Source organism: Mizuhopecten yessoensis, unplaced genomic scaffold, assembly GCF_002113885.1.
Source record: "Mizuhopecten yessoensis strain PY_sf001 unplaced genomic scaffold, ASM211388v2 scaffold10901, whole genome shotgun sequence".
NCBI lineage: Eukaryota > Metazoa > Mollusca > Bivalvia > Pectinida > Pectinidae > Mizuhopecten > Mizuhopecten yessoensis.
In genome coordinates this window covers 651,404-663,039 of record NW_018408778.1, presented here as the reverse complement: position 1 = coordinate 663,039, position 11,636 = coordinate 651,404, and the positions used below count along the sequence as shown (strand labels likewise).

Below are 11,636 nucleotides of genomic sequence, written 5' to 3'. Positions count from 1 at the left end.
ACACCAATGGGCCAGCTCAACACATAATAATGTAGATACAAACACCAATGGGCCAGCTCAACACATAAGAATGTAGATACTAGCACCAATGGGCCAGCTTAACACATAAGAATGTAGATACAAACACCAATGGGCCAGCTGAACACATAAGAATGTAGGTACATACACCAATGGGCCAGCTCAACACATTTGAATTTGATCTACTTTTCACCCTTCAGTGACTTAGTAAAGAAAAGTTGGTCACGTGTATATTATACAGGTTTAGCAGAACTGATCTTGTCCATGAACACCTTACTACAACTCCTTTGATACTCATGATTCATGTATCTGGGCTGGCTCTACTGATTGCATGTTGCGGATGCTAAATTTGACCTACATTTCACACTTTGGTGACATGGTGACCAACAATTAGTTGTTTTTATATTGACTTGTACACTATGAGCAGGGGCTATCGAAGACAGCCTCTTTTTGTTTTTATTATTAAAACATTTTTAGTAATAGATTTGTTGTTCACTGCAGACAACAACATGAGTGGCAGCCAAAGGGTGAACAGAAGAAGACAGGTGGGGCCAACTGGCAGACCCAGCCAGGCATGGCCCCCGCAACCACCACCACATGGAATCAAGGCTTTGCACCTAATAACCCCATGGTAAGTGAAGCATACTTAATGACCTTTTGGTGAGACAAACTTGCCCATCCACCTCATGGTAATTTAACTCAGTGCTGAGTCGAATGTGCCCCATAACTCCATGGTGAAGGAAAAAATTCTCAACAACTCCTTGGTGAGTGAAATATGACCCATCATCTCATGGTAAGTCAAGTACACTTTAAAACTGACTAGAAATAAAATCGAAAACTCATTGTGACATTTGCAGTCATAACATTTTTCTTCTCAATTTTCTTCTCAATTGTATACAATCTTTTTTATCCCCCGCTTTCACCGAAACAGGGGATATTAATTTCGGTCTGTCTGTCTGTCACGCTTCGTTTCCGTGCAATTACTACAACAAATGTTAACCGATTTTCTTCAAACTTGGTCACAGGTTTAAATGCCTTAAGGGGGCTCGGCCAATTCGATGACCACTTTCAGGAGACCCCATTTGGCTGAGTTAAGGCCCCTTGAATAATGAAATGTCATTATCTGCCGCCCTTCATTTCCGTGCAATTACTACAACAAATGTTAACCGATTTTCTTCAAATTTGGTCACAGGGTTAAATGCTTTAAGGGCTCAGCCAATTCGATGACCACTTTCAGGAGACCCCATTTGGCTGAGTTATGGCCCCTTGAATAATTAAACGTCATTATCTGCCGCGCTTCATTTCCGTGTAATAACTACAACAAATGTTTACCGATTTTCTTCAAACTTGGTCACAGGGTTAAATGCCTTAAGGGGGCTCGGCCAAGTTCGATGACCACCTTCAGCGGACCCCATTTGGTGGAGTAATGGCCCCTTGAATAACAAAAAACGTAATTATCTGTGGGTTTTGTTTCTGTGCAATAACTATAACAAATGTTAACCGATTGCCTTCAAACTTTTTTGATTTTGATGAAAATTGGCATATAGGGATAATTGGGGGACTGTGAATTCAACTACATCAGTTTTGTTGCCATAGCTACCACATGGAGGCTTCTGATTGGTCGAAATTTAGATGTTGTTAGATTTTGATGAAAATTTGTATATAGGGATATTAGGGGACTGCGAATAAATCGCATTAGTTTCGTTACCATAGCAGCCACACGGAGGCATTCTGATTGGTCGAAATTTAGATATTGCTCAAATTTGATGAAAATTGGTATATAGGGATATTAGGGGACTGCTCATTCAGTCGCATAGGTTTCGTTCCCATAGCAACCAAATGGAGGCGCCTCTGATACGGTAGTCGAAATTTAGATTTTTTATTTTTATGAAAAATGGTATATAGGTGTATTAGGGGACTGCGAGTAAAACCGCATAAGTTTTGTTACCAAAGCAACCACACGGAGGCTTATGATTGGTCGAAATTAAGATATTGTTCGATTTTGATGAAAATTGCTATTTAGGGATATTAGGGGACTGCAAATTCAACCGCATACGTTTCATTGCCATAGCAACCATATAGCAACCACAAGAAGGCTTCTGATTGGTGGAAATTCAGATATTGTTCGGTTTTGATGAAAATCGTCATAGAGGGGTATAATGGGACTGCAAATTCAACCGCATATGTTTCGTTGCCATAGCAACCACATGCAGGCTTCATATTGGTGGAAATTTAGACATTTTTCGATTTTTATGAAAATTGGTATATAGGGATATTAGGGGACTGCTAATAAAACCACAAGTTTTGTTACCATAGCAACCACAGGGAGGCTTCTGATTGGTCGCAATTAAGATATTGTTTGATTTCCATGAAAATTGGTATATAGGGGTATTAGGGGACTGCACATTCAATTGCATACATTCCGTTGCAATAGCAACTACACAGAGGATTTTGATTGGTTGCAAGTTAGAAATTGCTCAATTTCACTCAAATTTAGTAGGTACATTGAAGGTGTACTATGGCAATGCGATCCTTTTCTGATGCGTCTTTGCCACTAAGGGGGCAGTTTGGGGGACATCTGTAATGGTCCCCCATTACAACTTGTACCTGTTGCTGTAGATATTGTTAAGATATTTCAACCAAATTCCTTATGCAAATCCAACTCATGCTAAGTTTGCCAACCGATGTGATTTGTGCATATTTACGGATAATAAATGAGGTATAGGGCTTTTTTTTCTTCAAGTTTCAAGCTATGCATTATGTCTTAACAACATGATAATCACATGTTTAAACCTAACCTCAATAATGTTAACCTACAATATGTCCTGCAAGAGGGGGATATAAATTCCACGAATTTGCTTGTTTAATTTAATTTTAATTGCTTAACTGAAAGCATTGAAACATTTGTTTTCTTTTTAATAACAACATTGTTATAAAATACAAGATGGTTTATATTTGTACCTTTTTTTGAAAATTGTGAAATTTAAATGTCAAGAGTTATTCTTCACTAATACCCTGCTAAACAGAATGTTAATACTTCTATACGATGTATTTCTCTGGTGCTTGGAGAGAAAAAATTCACTGGCATCAGGAAAGAAATATTTCATTGGCATCAGGAGAGAAATATTTCACTGGCATTAGGAGAGAAATATTTCACTGGGATCAGCAGAGAAATATTTCACTGGGATCAGCAGAGAAATATTTCACTGTTACTAGAAGAGAAATATTTCACTGGCATCAGGAGAGAAATATTTCACTGTCACGTGGAAAAGAAATATTTCACTGGCATCAAGAAGAGAAATATTTCACTGGCATGACTCATCAGGAGAGAAATATTTCACTGGCATCAGAAAATAAATGCCTCGCTGGCATGTGGAAAAGAAATATTTCACTGGTACCAGAAGAAATATAATGATTGAAGTTATTCATCGGTACATGTACCAGAAAATAATATTTCCTCTTTTGTATTTCAGGCTCAGCCAGCTATGGGCTACAACATGGGTGCCCCAACAACACAACCAATGATGGTAAGGTCACTATGGTTACCTCACAATGTGGCAGACCTTTACTTATGTGTTTGCTCGTCATTTGTTGATAAATATTCTTTCTTACAAACTCATTCTGTTGGTTCATTGCAAAATTGGGGGAAAAAATGGCTCAATATTTGGTTAAAACACATAACTGTTGTCATGCTTACAAAAACGTTTATCTGCAGTTAAGTATTTAAATATCAGTATTAAGATTAGGATGTCTTGAATTTTATTTGAATATAAATTATTTACCATAGCAACCTGTCGGAATGATGGGACAGCCTCGCCCAATGGGGATGCCAATGGGCCAACCAATGGGAATGCAGCCAGCCATGGGTATGCAGCCAAATATGGGCATGCAGTCAAACATGTATGCTGGAGGAATGCAACCAATGGGAGGAATGATGCAACAGCCACGTCCCCCAACTGGGCAACAACAAAATGACCCCTTTGGTGCATTATGAGATTAGTTATCCGTGAGAAGTGGTAAGTTGGGGGAAGTGGGAGAATACAGATTTTCAAAAAAAAAATAAGAAAAAAATGTAAGATCATTGATGGAAATATATGCAACTCAATCATAAACTCAAATTTTCTGAAGATTAATCAAAGTTTTATAAGTTAATTATTTCTCTATAGAATTTACTTGAAATTTAATTGAATAGTCCATATTATTTCATTTCAGCATAACTTGTATGTTTCAAGACTTTCCATCACCTCTAAAATATTTAAAGTAAAAAGTTGAGTCTTCATTTACCATGAGTTTTAGTTTTTCCGGATTCATGAATATATTACAAATTATTAAATCTTTTAAAAATAAATATGTGTATAAATATTAATTGATATTATATGTACAATAATCTTGCAAAATCAAGCACTAAATTTTTGAAAACTTAAACCTAAACTTAATTGTTTTCTTGATAAAATTAGGGCCCGGTTGACTGCTTGTTTTTGTTCCTTCTATCTTACACATGTATCCTCATAGAGTTTCAAAGATTAATTTGTCAACTGCTGACCATGTTTGAAATGTGAGTGATGTTTTCAATAACGTTATGTCATTTCTTCCCCAGGTACACTTCTTACAAGTTAGGGAGGAAGAGGCTGTGGAATATCATTGGAAGTAATCAGTGAAATTTGACGTGGATGTGTACATAGTAAAACTGAAAGGGATCAAGTTTGTCGTGAAGGTTTCACAAACCTTCAATATCTGTACATAGTAGTAATGTATGCCTGTTATTACCAAGAAAGCATACACAAGGACAATAGACTGACATTCTGATGCTCACCTGTATAACCATTGTAGCTGCTACAGCACCTTGTATCCGTGTCCAAGTCGGGACTCGTAACAAGTCATGGCATCACTTCTTACGTCCGGCGATGGACTCGCCGCGACTCTTCTGTGTCATTGTTTTTATAGGCAAAATCAAATTATATATGTAATTATTGTAATGTGTATATGTGTAATATAGAAGGGCTAGGTTTTATTGTGAACATCTGTGATTGGCTTACCTGGATTTTAGTTTACAAGTCACCCCCCCATCATGCAGGCATCATCGACAGGAGAGTGATGTAACATGACGTCATTAATAGTGCATGATATTGTCTGCTGTAACGGACAGTTAACAAAATCTGTATGTGAGAGAGAGTGCTAATCACCCAGCCAGAACTAGTCATGGTGCGAGGCAACTTTATAAATGTGTAGCGTGCAATTCTGTGTTACAGGGAAATATTTCCTGTCCCCCTTGTGGTACCAATGTACAATGATGAACTCACTTCAGCTTCTAGCCTCACTACACATCACCCAGTTTAACATCACGAAAGTTTGAAAGTCAAAAAGAGTGGATTTTAAAAATAAAATTAATGAACTTCAAGGTATAAACATTGTGTCTATTACATGAATTCAGTTTTATTTCTGTCTTGTGTACACTGAAAATGAATCCGAGCAATTGAGATTTCTGATTCTTTATAAAAAATATTAATCGGTAAAAAAAGATGCAAATTTTATTGACCATACTATGCTGCAGGAAATATACTGAATGAAAAGATCCTTCAATATTTTTTTGAATTTTCCACCCATGATTGTGTATTTAAAATGTACATTAGGGATAGTTGGTAATACACACCCTGGTGGTGTACAAGTGCCCACCTTACAGCGGTGCCATGGGGGCTGTGTACATTAGGATGGACAGTGTGGTACAACCTGGTGGTATAGAGTTGGCTGTTTAATATACAGTGTCCCCATGGGGGCTGTGTACTGGCTGTGTACAGTAGGGATGGACAGTTGGGTACACCTTGGTGGTATAGACGTGGCTGTTTAATATACAGTGTCCCCACGTGGGCTGTGTACTGGCTGTGTACAGAAGGGATGGACAGTGGGGTACACCCTTGTGGTATAGACTTGGCTGTTTAATATACAGTGTCCCCATGTGGGCTGCGTACTGGCTGTGTACAGAAGGGATGGACAGTGGGGTACACCCTGGTGGTATAGACGTGGCTGTTTAATAAACAGTGTCCTCATGGGGGCTGTGTACTGGCTGTGTACAGTAGGGATGGACAGTGGGGTACACCCTGGTGGTATAGACTTGGCTGTTTAATATACAGTGCCCCCATGTGGGCTGTGTACTGGCTGTGTACAGTATGGATGGACAGTGGGGTAAACCCTGGTGGTATAGACGTGGCTGTTTAATATACAGTGTCCCCATAGGGGCTGTGTACTGGCTGTGTACAGTAGGGATGGACAGTTGGGTACAACCTGGTGGTATAGAGATGGCTGTTTAATATACAGTGTCCCCATGGGGGCTGTGTGCTGGCTGTGTACAGTAGGGATGGACAGTGGGGTACGCCCTGGTGGTATAGACGTGGCTGTTTAATATACAGTGTCCCCATGGGGGCTGTGTGCTGGCTGTGTACAGTAGGGATGGACAGTGGGGTACGCCCTGGTGGTATAGACGTGGCTGTTTAATATACAGTGTCCCCATGGGGGCTGTGTACAGTACAGTGTTCCAACGAGGACTGTGTACTGTACAAAAGGAATGGATGGTGTGTTGATTTGTTCTTTGGCCCCACAGGGGCTGTGTACTCCTTTAGTACATTAGGGATTGACGTTGGATAACACCCTGGTGGTGTATAGAGAACTTTGTGCTGAACAGTGTCCCCACAGGAGCTGTGTACTGTACAGTGTCCTCACAGGAGCTGTGTACTGTACAGTATTCTCACATAGGTCTGTGTACTGAACATTGTCCCCAACTCCTACGCTGTGTATGGTACAGTGTCCCCACATGAGCTGTGTACTCACCATGTTCAGTAGGGATGGTAGTGAGTGTAAGTGATGGAACTATTATGTGATACTTATAATATATATATAAATATAAGAGGTGTATGCGAGAATTGTAATCACATATATATATGGGTTGTGTTTATTTTGTACATAAATCATGCAGATTATTAAGATATTTAACCATTTCCATCTTTATTTGTGTGTACTTGTGATGTTCCTATCTTTCAGTAAACTCTGTCTGTTTTTTGTTTTTTTAGTTTCCCCACCATGCTTTGTGCTTGTAAAGTTGTTTAGACACAAAAGGTTGAAAACTTCTAGATGACCTGTTATCATAATATCGGTCGCTCTCCCATTTCGGAGGTTTTTCCATCAAAGTTTTTCTTACAATAAATCTTGATACGGGACTTCAGCTGACTCCTGTGTAGTGACAGCCACAGTTTTGGATTGTTCTAGTGTTCACTCTCATATAACTTGTGTCAAAATACATTCCTTACCTAACATATTTCAACTTCATACCCAATTTGTTTTTGTATGAAAGCACAAAATGTATAAGAAAGCATTGAAATTGATAATACTAGTTATGTAATTGGATGCAAATTTTGGTTTGATATGAAGTTTTGTCATGAAGTTTTGTCATTGATACAACGTATGTACCCAGTGTTTTGTCTAAAATACATTATTTGTACAATTCATTGTATATCATTGTATAGTCTTCAGACAATATCAATTTGATACAATATCAGATCCATTTTACGTAATGTAAAGCATAGGTATAAAATATGTGTTTTTGTGCTAGTGTCCTCAGTGTTATTACAGTAAGTTATTCTGTGTTGATATTTGACACCTACGAATGTTGTTGCAGGTAATTCATACCTGGTGTAATGCACCTACAAATTAATTATGTCATTTTGGTGTGTTACGCCTGAAAATGAAGCAAAGCATAAATTATTCTGTTTTAGTGATTAAACGCCAGAAAATCATGATGCAGAAAAAATATTCTGTTTTAGTAACACCTGAGACTTGTATGTTTACAGGTGAGACGTACACACCTGAGACTTGTATGTTTACAGGTGAGATGTACACACCTGAGACTTGTATACAACAAGTTTACAGGTGAGACGTACACATCTGAGACTTGTATGTTTACAGGTGAGATGATTGTAGTAGACCGTGATAGGGTAGTTATTATGTTATTACGACATCAGAGAGCTTTTGAAATGTTGTCTGGTTTCCTGCTCTACAAGCGAGTGATAATAAATCATATTTTTAATGAAATTTTAATTCTAAACAATCATTTAAAATTTAGCCGAGTTAAGAGTTCTCTTAAATGGACTGCCATTTGGTTCTCATTTCATAATCAAACTCAACATTTCCATGGATGGAAATTAATTTTATGGAATACAACTTGTGTTTGACCTCTTGTTGGGAATATTTTATTGTAGTATTGTTACCTTGTGAAAACGTACAGATTTTTGAAAAGATTCCAGGACTCCCTTGGCATTCACATCACTTGAATTGATCTGGCTTATTGCTGTTTTGATATGACCATCACCGAATAAGTTGAGGTGTTAATTTTTCTGGATGATAATGAAATTCAAAACTAGTTTGCCCTAAATATATTGTCCTTGCAGCTCGTGTGGAAAGACGCAGTGTGTGTAAATTGACACCTACAGTAATTTATTGAGTTAGGGACAGACTGTCTGATTAGAGACCCTGGTGTATCTACTGCCTTTAGATGTCAGCTCTAATTCAGTCTCATCAGGACATCTTGCTAACATTCCATTCTTAAATGCAAGCCGTTTTCATTGTATGTGTAGAGTTTTGTGTTGGTATCCTTGATCTCGCTTTAACCTTCACCACTCGTGTGTAATCAGTGTTGTCTGTTCAGTGGCCAGGCATACATATGCAATCTTTTCTATGGGGCCTCCACCATACATATTCTTGTGTGTTGTAGGAGGTGACACATCCTGTATGGTATGGTTACCAGTGCATTGGATATAACAACATAGAACGTTGTCTTATTGTGCCAATATAATATTTACTTTAAAATTATTTAAATGCTATACCGTGGTAAATCGTCATGCTTGCTGAAATAATGTGACCAAACGTATCAAAATCAATCCCTTAGCTGGAATTAAAAAAAAAATCTAAAATTAAATTTACCTTTTTACTCGTGAATTGGATTGACACTTCTCATCAAATTGTTTCTATTCCTTAAAAAATGCCCTTAGGCCTTTACCAATATTTCATCATTAGTCCCCCAAATCCCATCCATCTATATCTGACCAGAGATATACATAACACCTAGAGTTCCATTCTCTCTCCACAAATAACAATCCTATCAAATCAGTTTCTTTTCACTTAAAATTTGAGTGATTTGACAATGTATTACTTATATCAGACTGGTGCACAATACCAGTCCCCATGTTACAACCTACAAGTGTGAGAGTTATTTCCCTTACAAAGTTAAAATGTGTGTTGTCTACTTTAGCATCACAGAAGGGTTATTAACACATACACAATCTACATAGCTGTTGTGAGGATGCCAAACCCTGCGCAAACCAATTGACAAATTGTTTACCAGAGAATATTTACAGTTATCTTGTGTAGATCTCTCTGGGAAGGAGGCTATATCACATTAAGGTAGCACACATCCTAAATTAATGGATGATCATTGATTTAAAAACCATACAGTGCACTCTAAGTAAGGCGAATTTAGAGCCTGCAATTACTGGTACTCAGGTTGGGTAACAAAACAGGATGAGGGATAAGATATGGCAGTAGATTGTTAAAATTATACACCAGAGTACTGTCAGTAACAAGATCCGATGAGGCAGAGGTACTGGTAACTTATACATCTGTACTAGTTTGTTCCTATGTGTGGTGATTACTGAACATTTCAGGAATTCACCTTTTATCAGATGTCCTGAATGTAATTTACTTTTTGTAGTTGTATGAACCAATGGAACACATTCAATGCTCCTGTTGCAATGTTTTCATGATAAATTTTAAGATTAAAATATTATAAGACTGAAACAATTGGTAAGTATTAAATATTCGAGTACATGTAATAGAATTCTTAATCAATGTTTAGACTGATCTACACATAGTACTTCTTGGTCAATGGTAGCTGTTAGTGCCAATGGCAGTCAAATTGTGGAGGTACACGACGCTGTAGTTTGGGCCGTCACAGTTTACTATACTTCTCTGTAGTTTTTGGGCCGTGAGTGCTGTCTAAACTACTACTGTATAATTGGGACGTGAGTGCTGTCTAAACTACTACTGTATAATTGGGCCGTGAGTGCTGTCTAAACTAATACTGTATAAGTGGGCCGTGAGTGCTGTCTAAACTACTACTATATAATTGGGCCCTGAGTGCTGTCTAAACTAATACTGTATGAGTGGGCCGTGAGAGCTGACTAAACTACTACTATATAATTGGGCCGTGAGTGCTGTCTAAACTACGACTGTATGAGTGGGCCGTAGGTGCTTGCTACACTACCTTGTAGTCGTGGGCTGTCGGAACTTGCTACACTACCTTGTAGTCTAGGGCCGTCAGTACTTTCTACACTACATTGTAGTCGTGGGCTATCAGTACTTGCTACCCTACCTTGTAGTCGTGGGCCATCAGTACATGCTACACGTGCACTACCTTGTAGTCTAGGGCCGTCAGTACTTGCTACACTACATTGTAGTCGTGGGCCTTCAGAACTTGCTACACTACATTGTAGTCGTGGGCTATCGGAACTTGCTACACTACATTGTAGTCGTGGGCTATCAGTACTTGCTACACTACCTAATAGTCGTGGGCTATCAGAACTTGCTACACTACCTCGTAGTCATGGGCCGTCAGTACTTGCTACACTACCTTGTAATCGTGGGCAGTCAGTACTTGCTACACTACCTTGTAGTCGTGGGCCATCAGTACATGCTACACGTGCACTACCTTGTAGTCTAGGGCCGTCAGTACTTGCTACACTACCTTGTAGTCGTTGGCCATCAGTACTTGCTACACTGCCTTGTAGTCTAGGGCCGTCAGTACTTGCTACACTACCTTGTAGTCTAGGGCTGTCAGTACTTGCTACACTACCTTGTAGTCGTGGGCCATCAGTACATGCTACACGTGCACTCCCTTGTAGTCTAGGGCCGTCAGTACTTGCTACACTACATTGTAGTCGTGGGCCGTCAGTACTTGCTACACTACCTTGTAGTTGTGGGCCTTCAGAACTTGCTACACTACCTTGTAGTCGTGGGCTATCGGAACTTGCTACACTACACTGTAGTCGTGGGCCATCAGTACATGCTACACTACCTTGTAGTCTAGGGCCGTCAGTACTTGCTACACTACCTTGTAGTCGTGGGCCGTCAGAACTTGCTACACTACCTTGTAGTCGTGGGCCGTCAGTACTTGCCACAATACCCTGTAATTGTGGTCTACAACCACAAGTGGTTCGAACAACGTGAAGTCATACAACTTAATGTTACAAGTCTGTGCATTGTCTGCCTTGGTGTTAATCTTTCTACATAGTGCTGTAGGAAAAGCAAGAAATATCAACGTGAAAAACAATAAATATTACAAATATAAATGAATTTGTTCGTCTTTTTTGTTAATTATTAATAAGCTGTACCTGTAAAACTTCAGGATGGCACTATGTTTATCAATCTTGTCCTGTCAATTACATAGAAACACCTTCATATCACCCGCTCAAAGATGTTAGAAGGGTAGATCTGAACCAGCTTGCCCATTGACACCTTGTAGGATTTATCATCAGCATGTGTAGTTTGATTGATTTGAAGTGGGGAAGTAGGCACAT

At 38.9% G+C, this 11,636-nt stretch overlaps 1 protein-coding gene and 1 long non-coding RNA gene across 12 annotated transcripts in view; one reads left to right on the top strand and one right to left on the bottom strand.

The window, feature by feature from the left end:
- Positions 1-8,097, top strand: part of LOC110463394 (phosphatidylinositol-binding clathrin assembly protein LAP-like) — a 103,583-nt gene extending 95,486 nt beyond the window's left edge. For all 11 annotated transcript variants that reach the window (XM_021517947.1, XM_021517945.1, XM_021517946.1 and 8 more), the window contains 4 exons: positions 520-649; positions 3,492-3,545; positions 3,806-4,034; positions 4,616-8,097. In XM_021517947.1, the coding sequence (XP_021373622.1) occupies positions 520-649; positions 3,492-3,545; positions 3,806-4,012 (391 nt within the window). In that variant the 3' untranslated portion in view covers positions 4,013-4,034; positions 4,616-8,097. The remainder of the gene's footprint in view (positions 1-519; positions 650-3,491; positions 3,546-3,805; positions 4,035-4,615) is intronic.
- On the bottom strand, positions 7,062-10,936 carry LOC110463397. Its single transcript, XR_002464388.1, has 2 exons — positions 10,475-10,936; positions 7,062-10,360 (listed from the first exon to the last, which is right to left on the bottom strand). It is a non-coding gene; the product is annotated as an uncharacterized LOC110463397 (long non-coding RNA).
- Between the last annotated feature and the right edge of the window lie 700 nt (positions 10,937-11,636).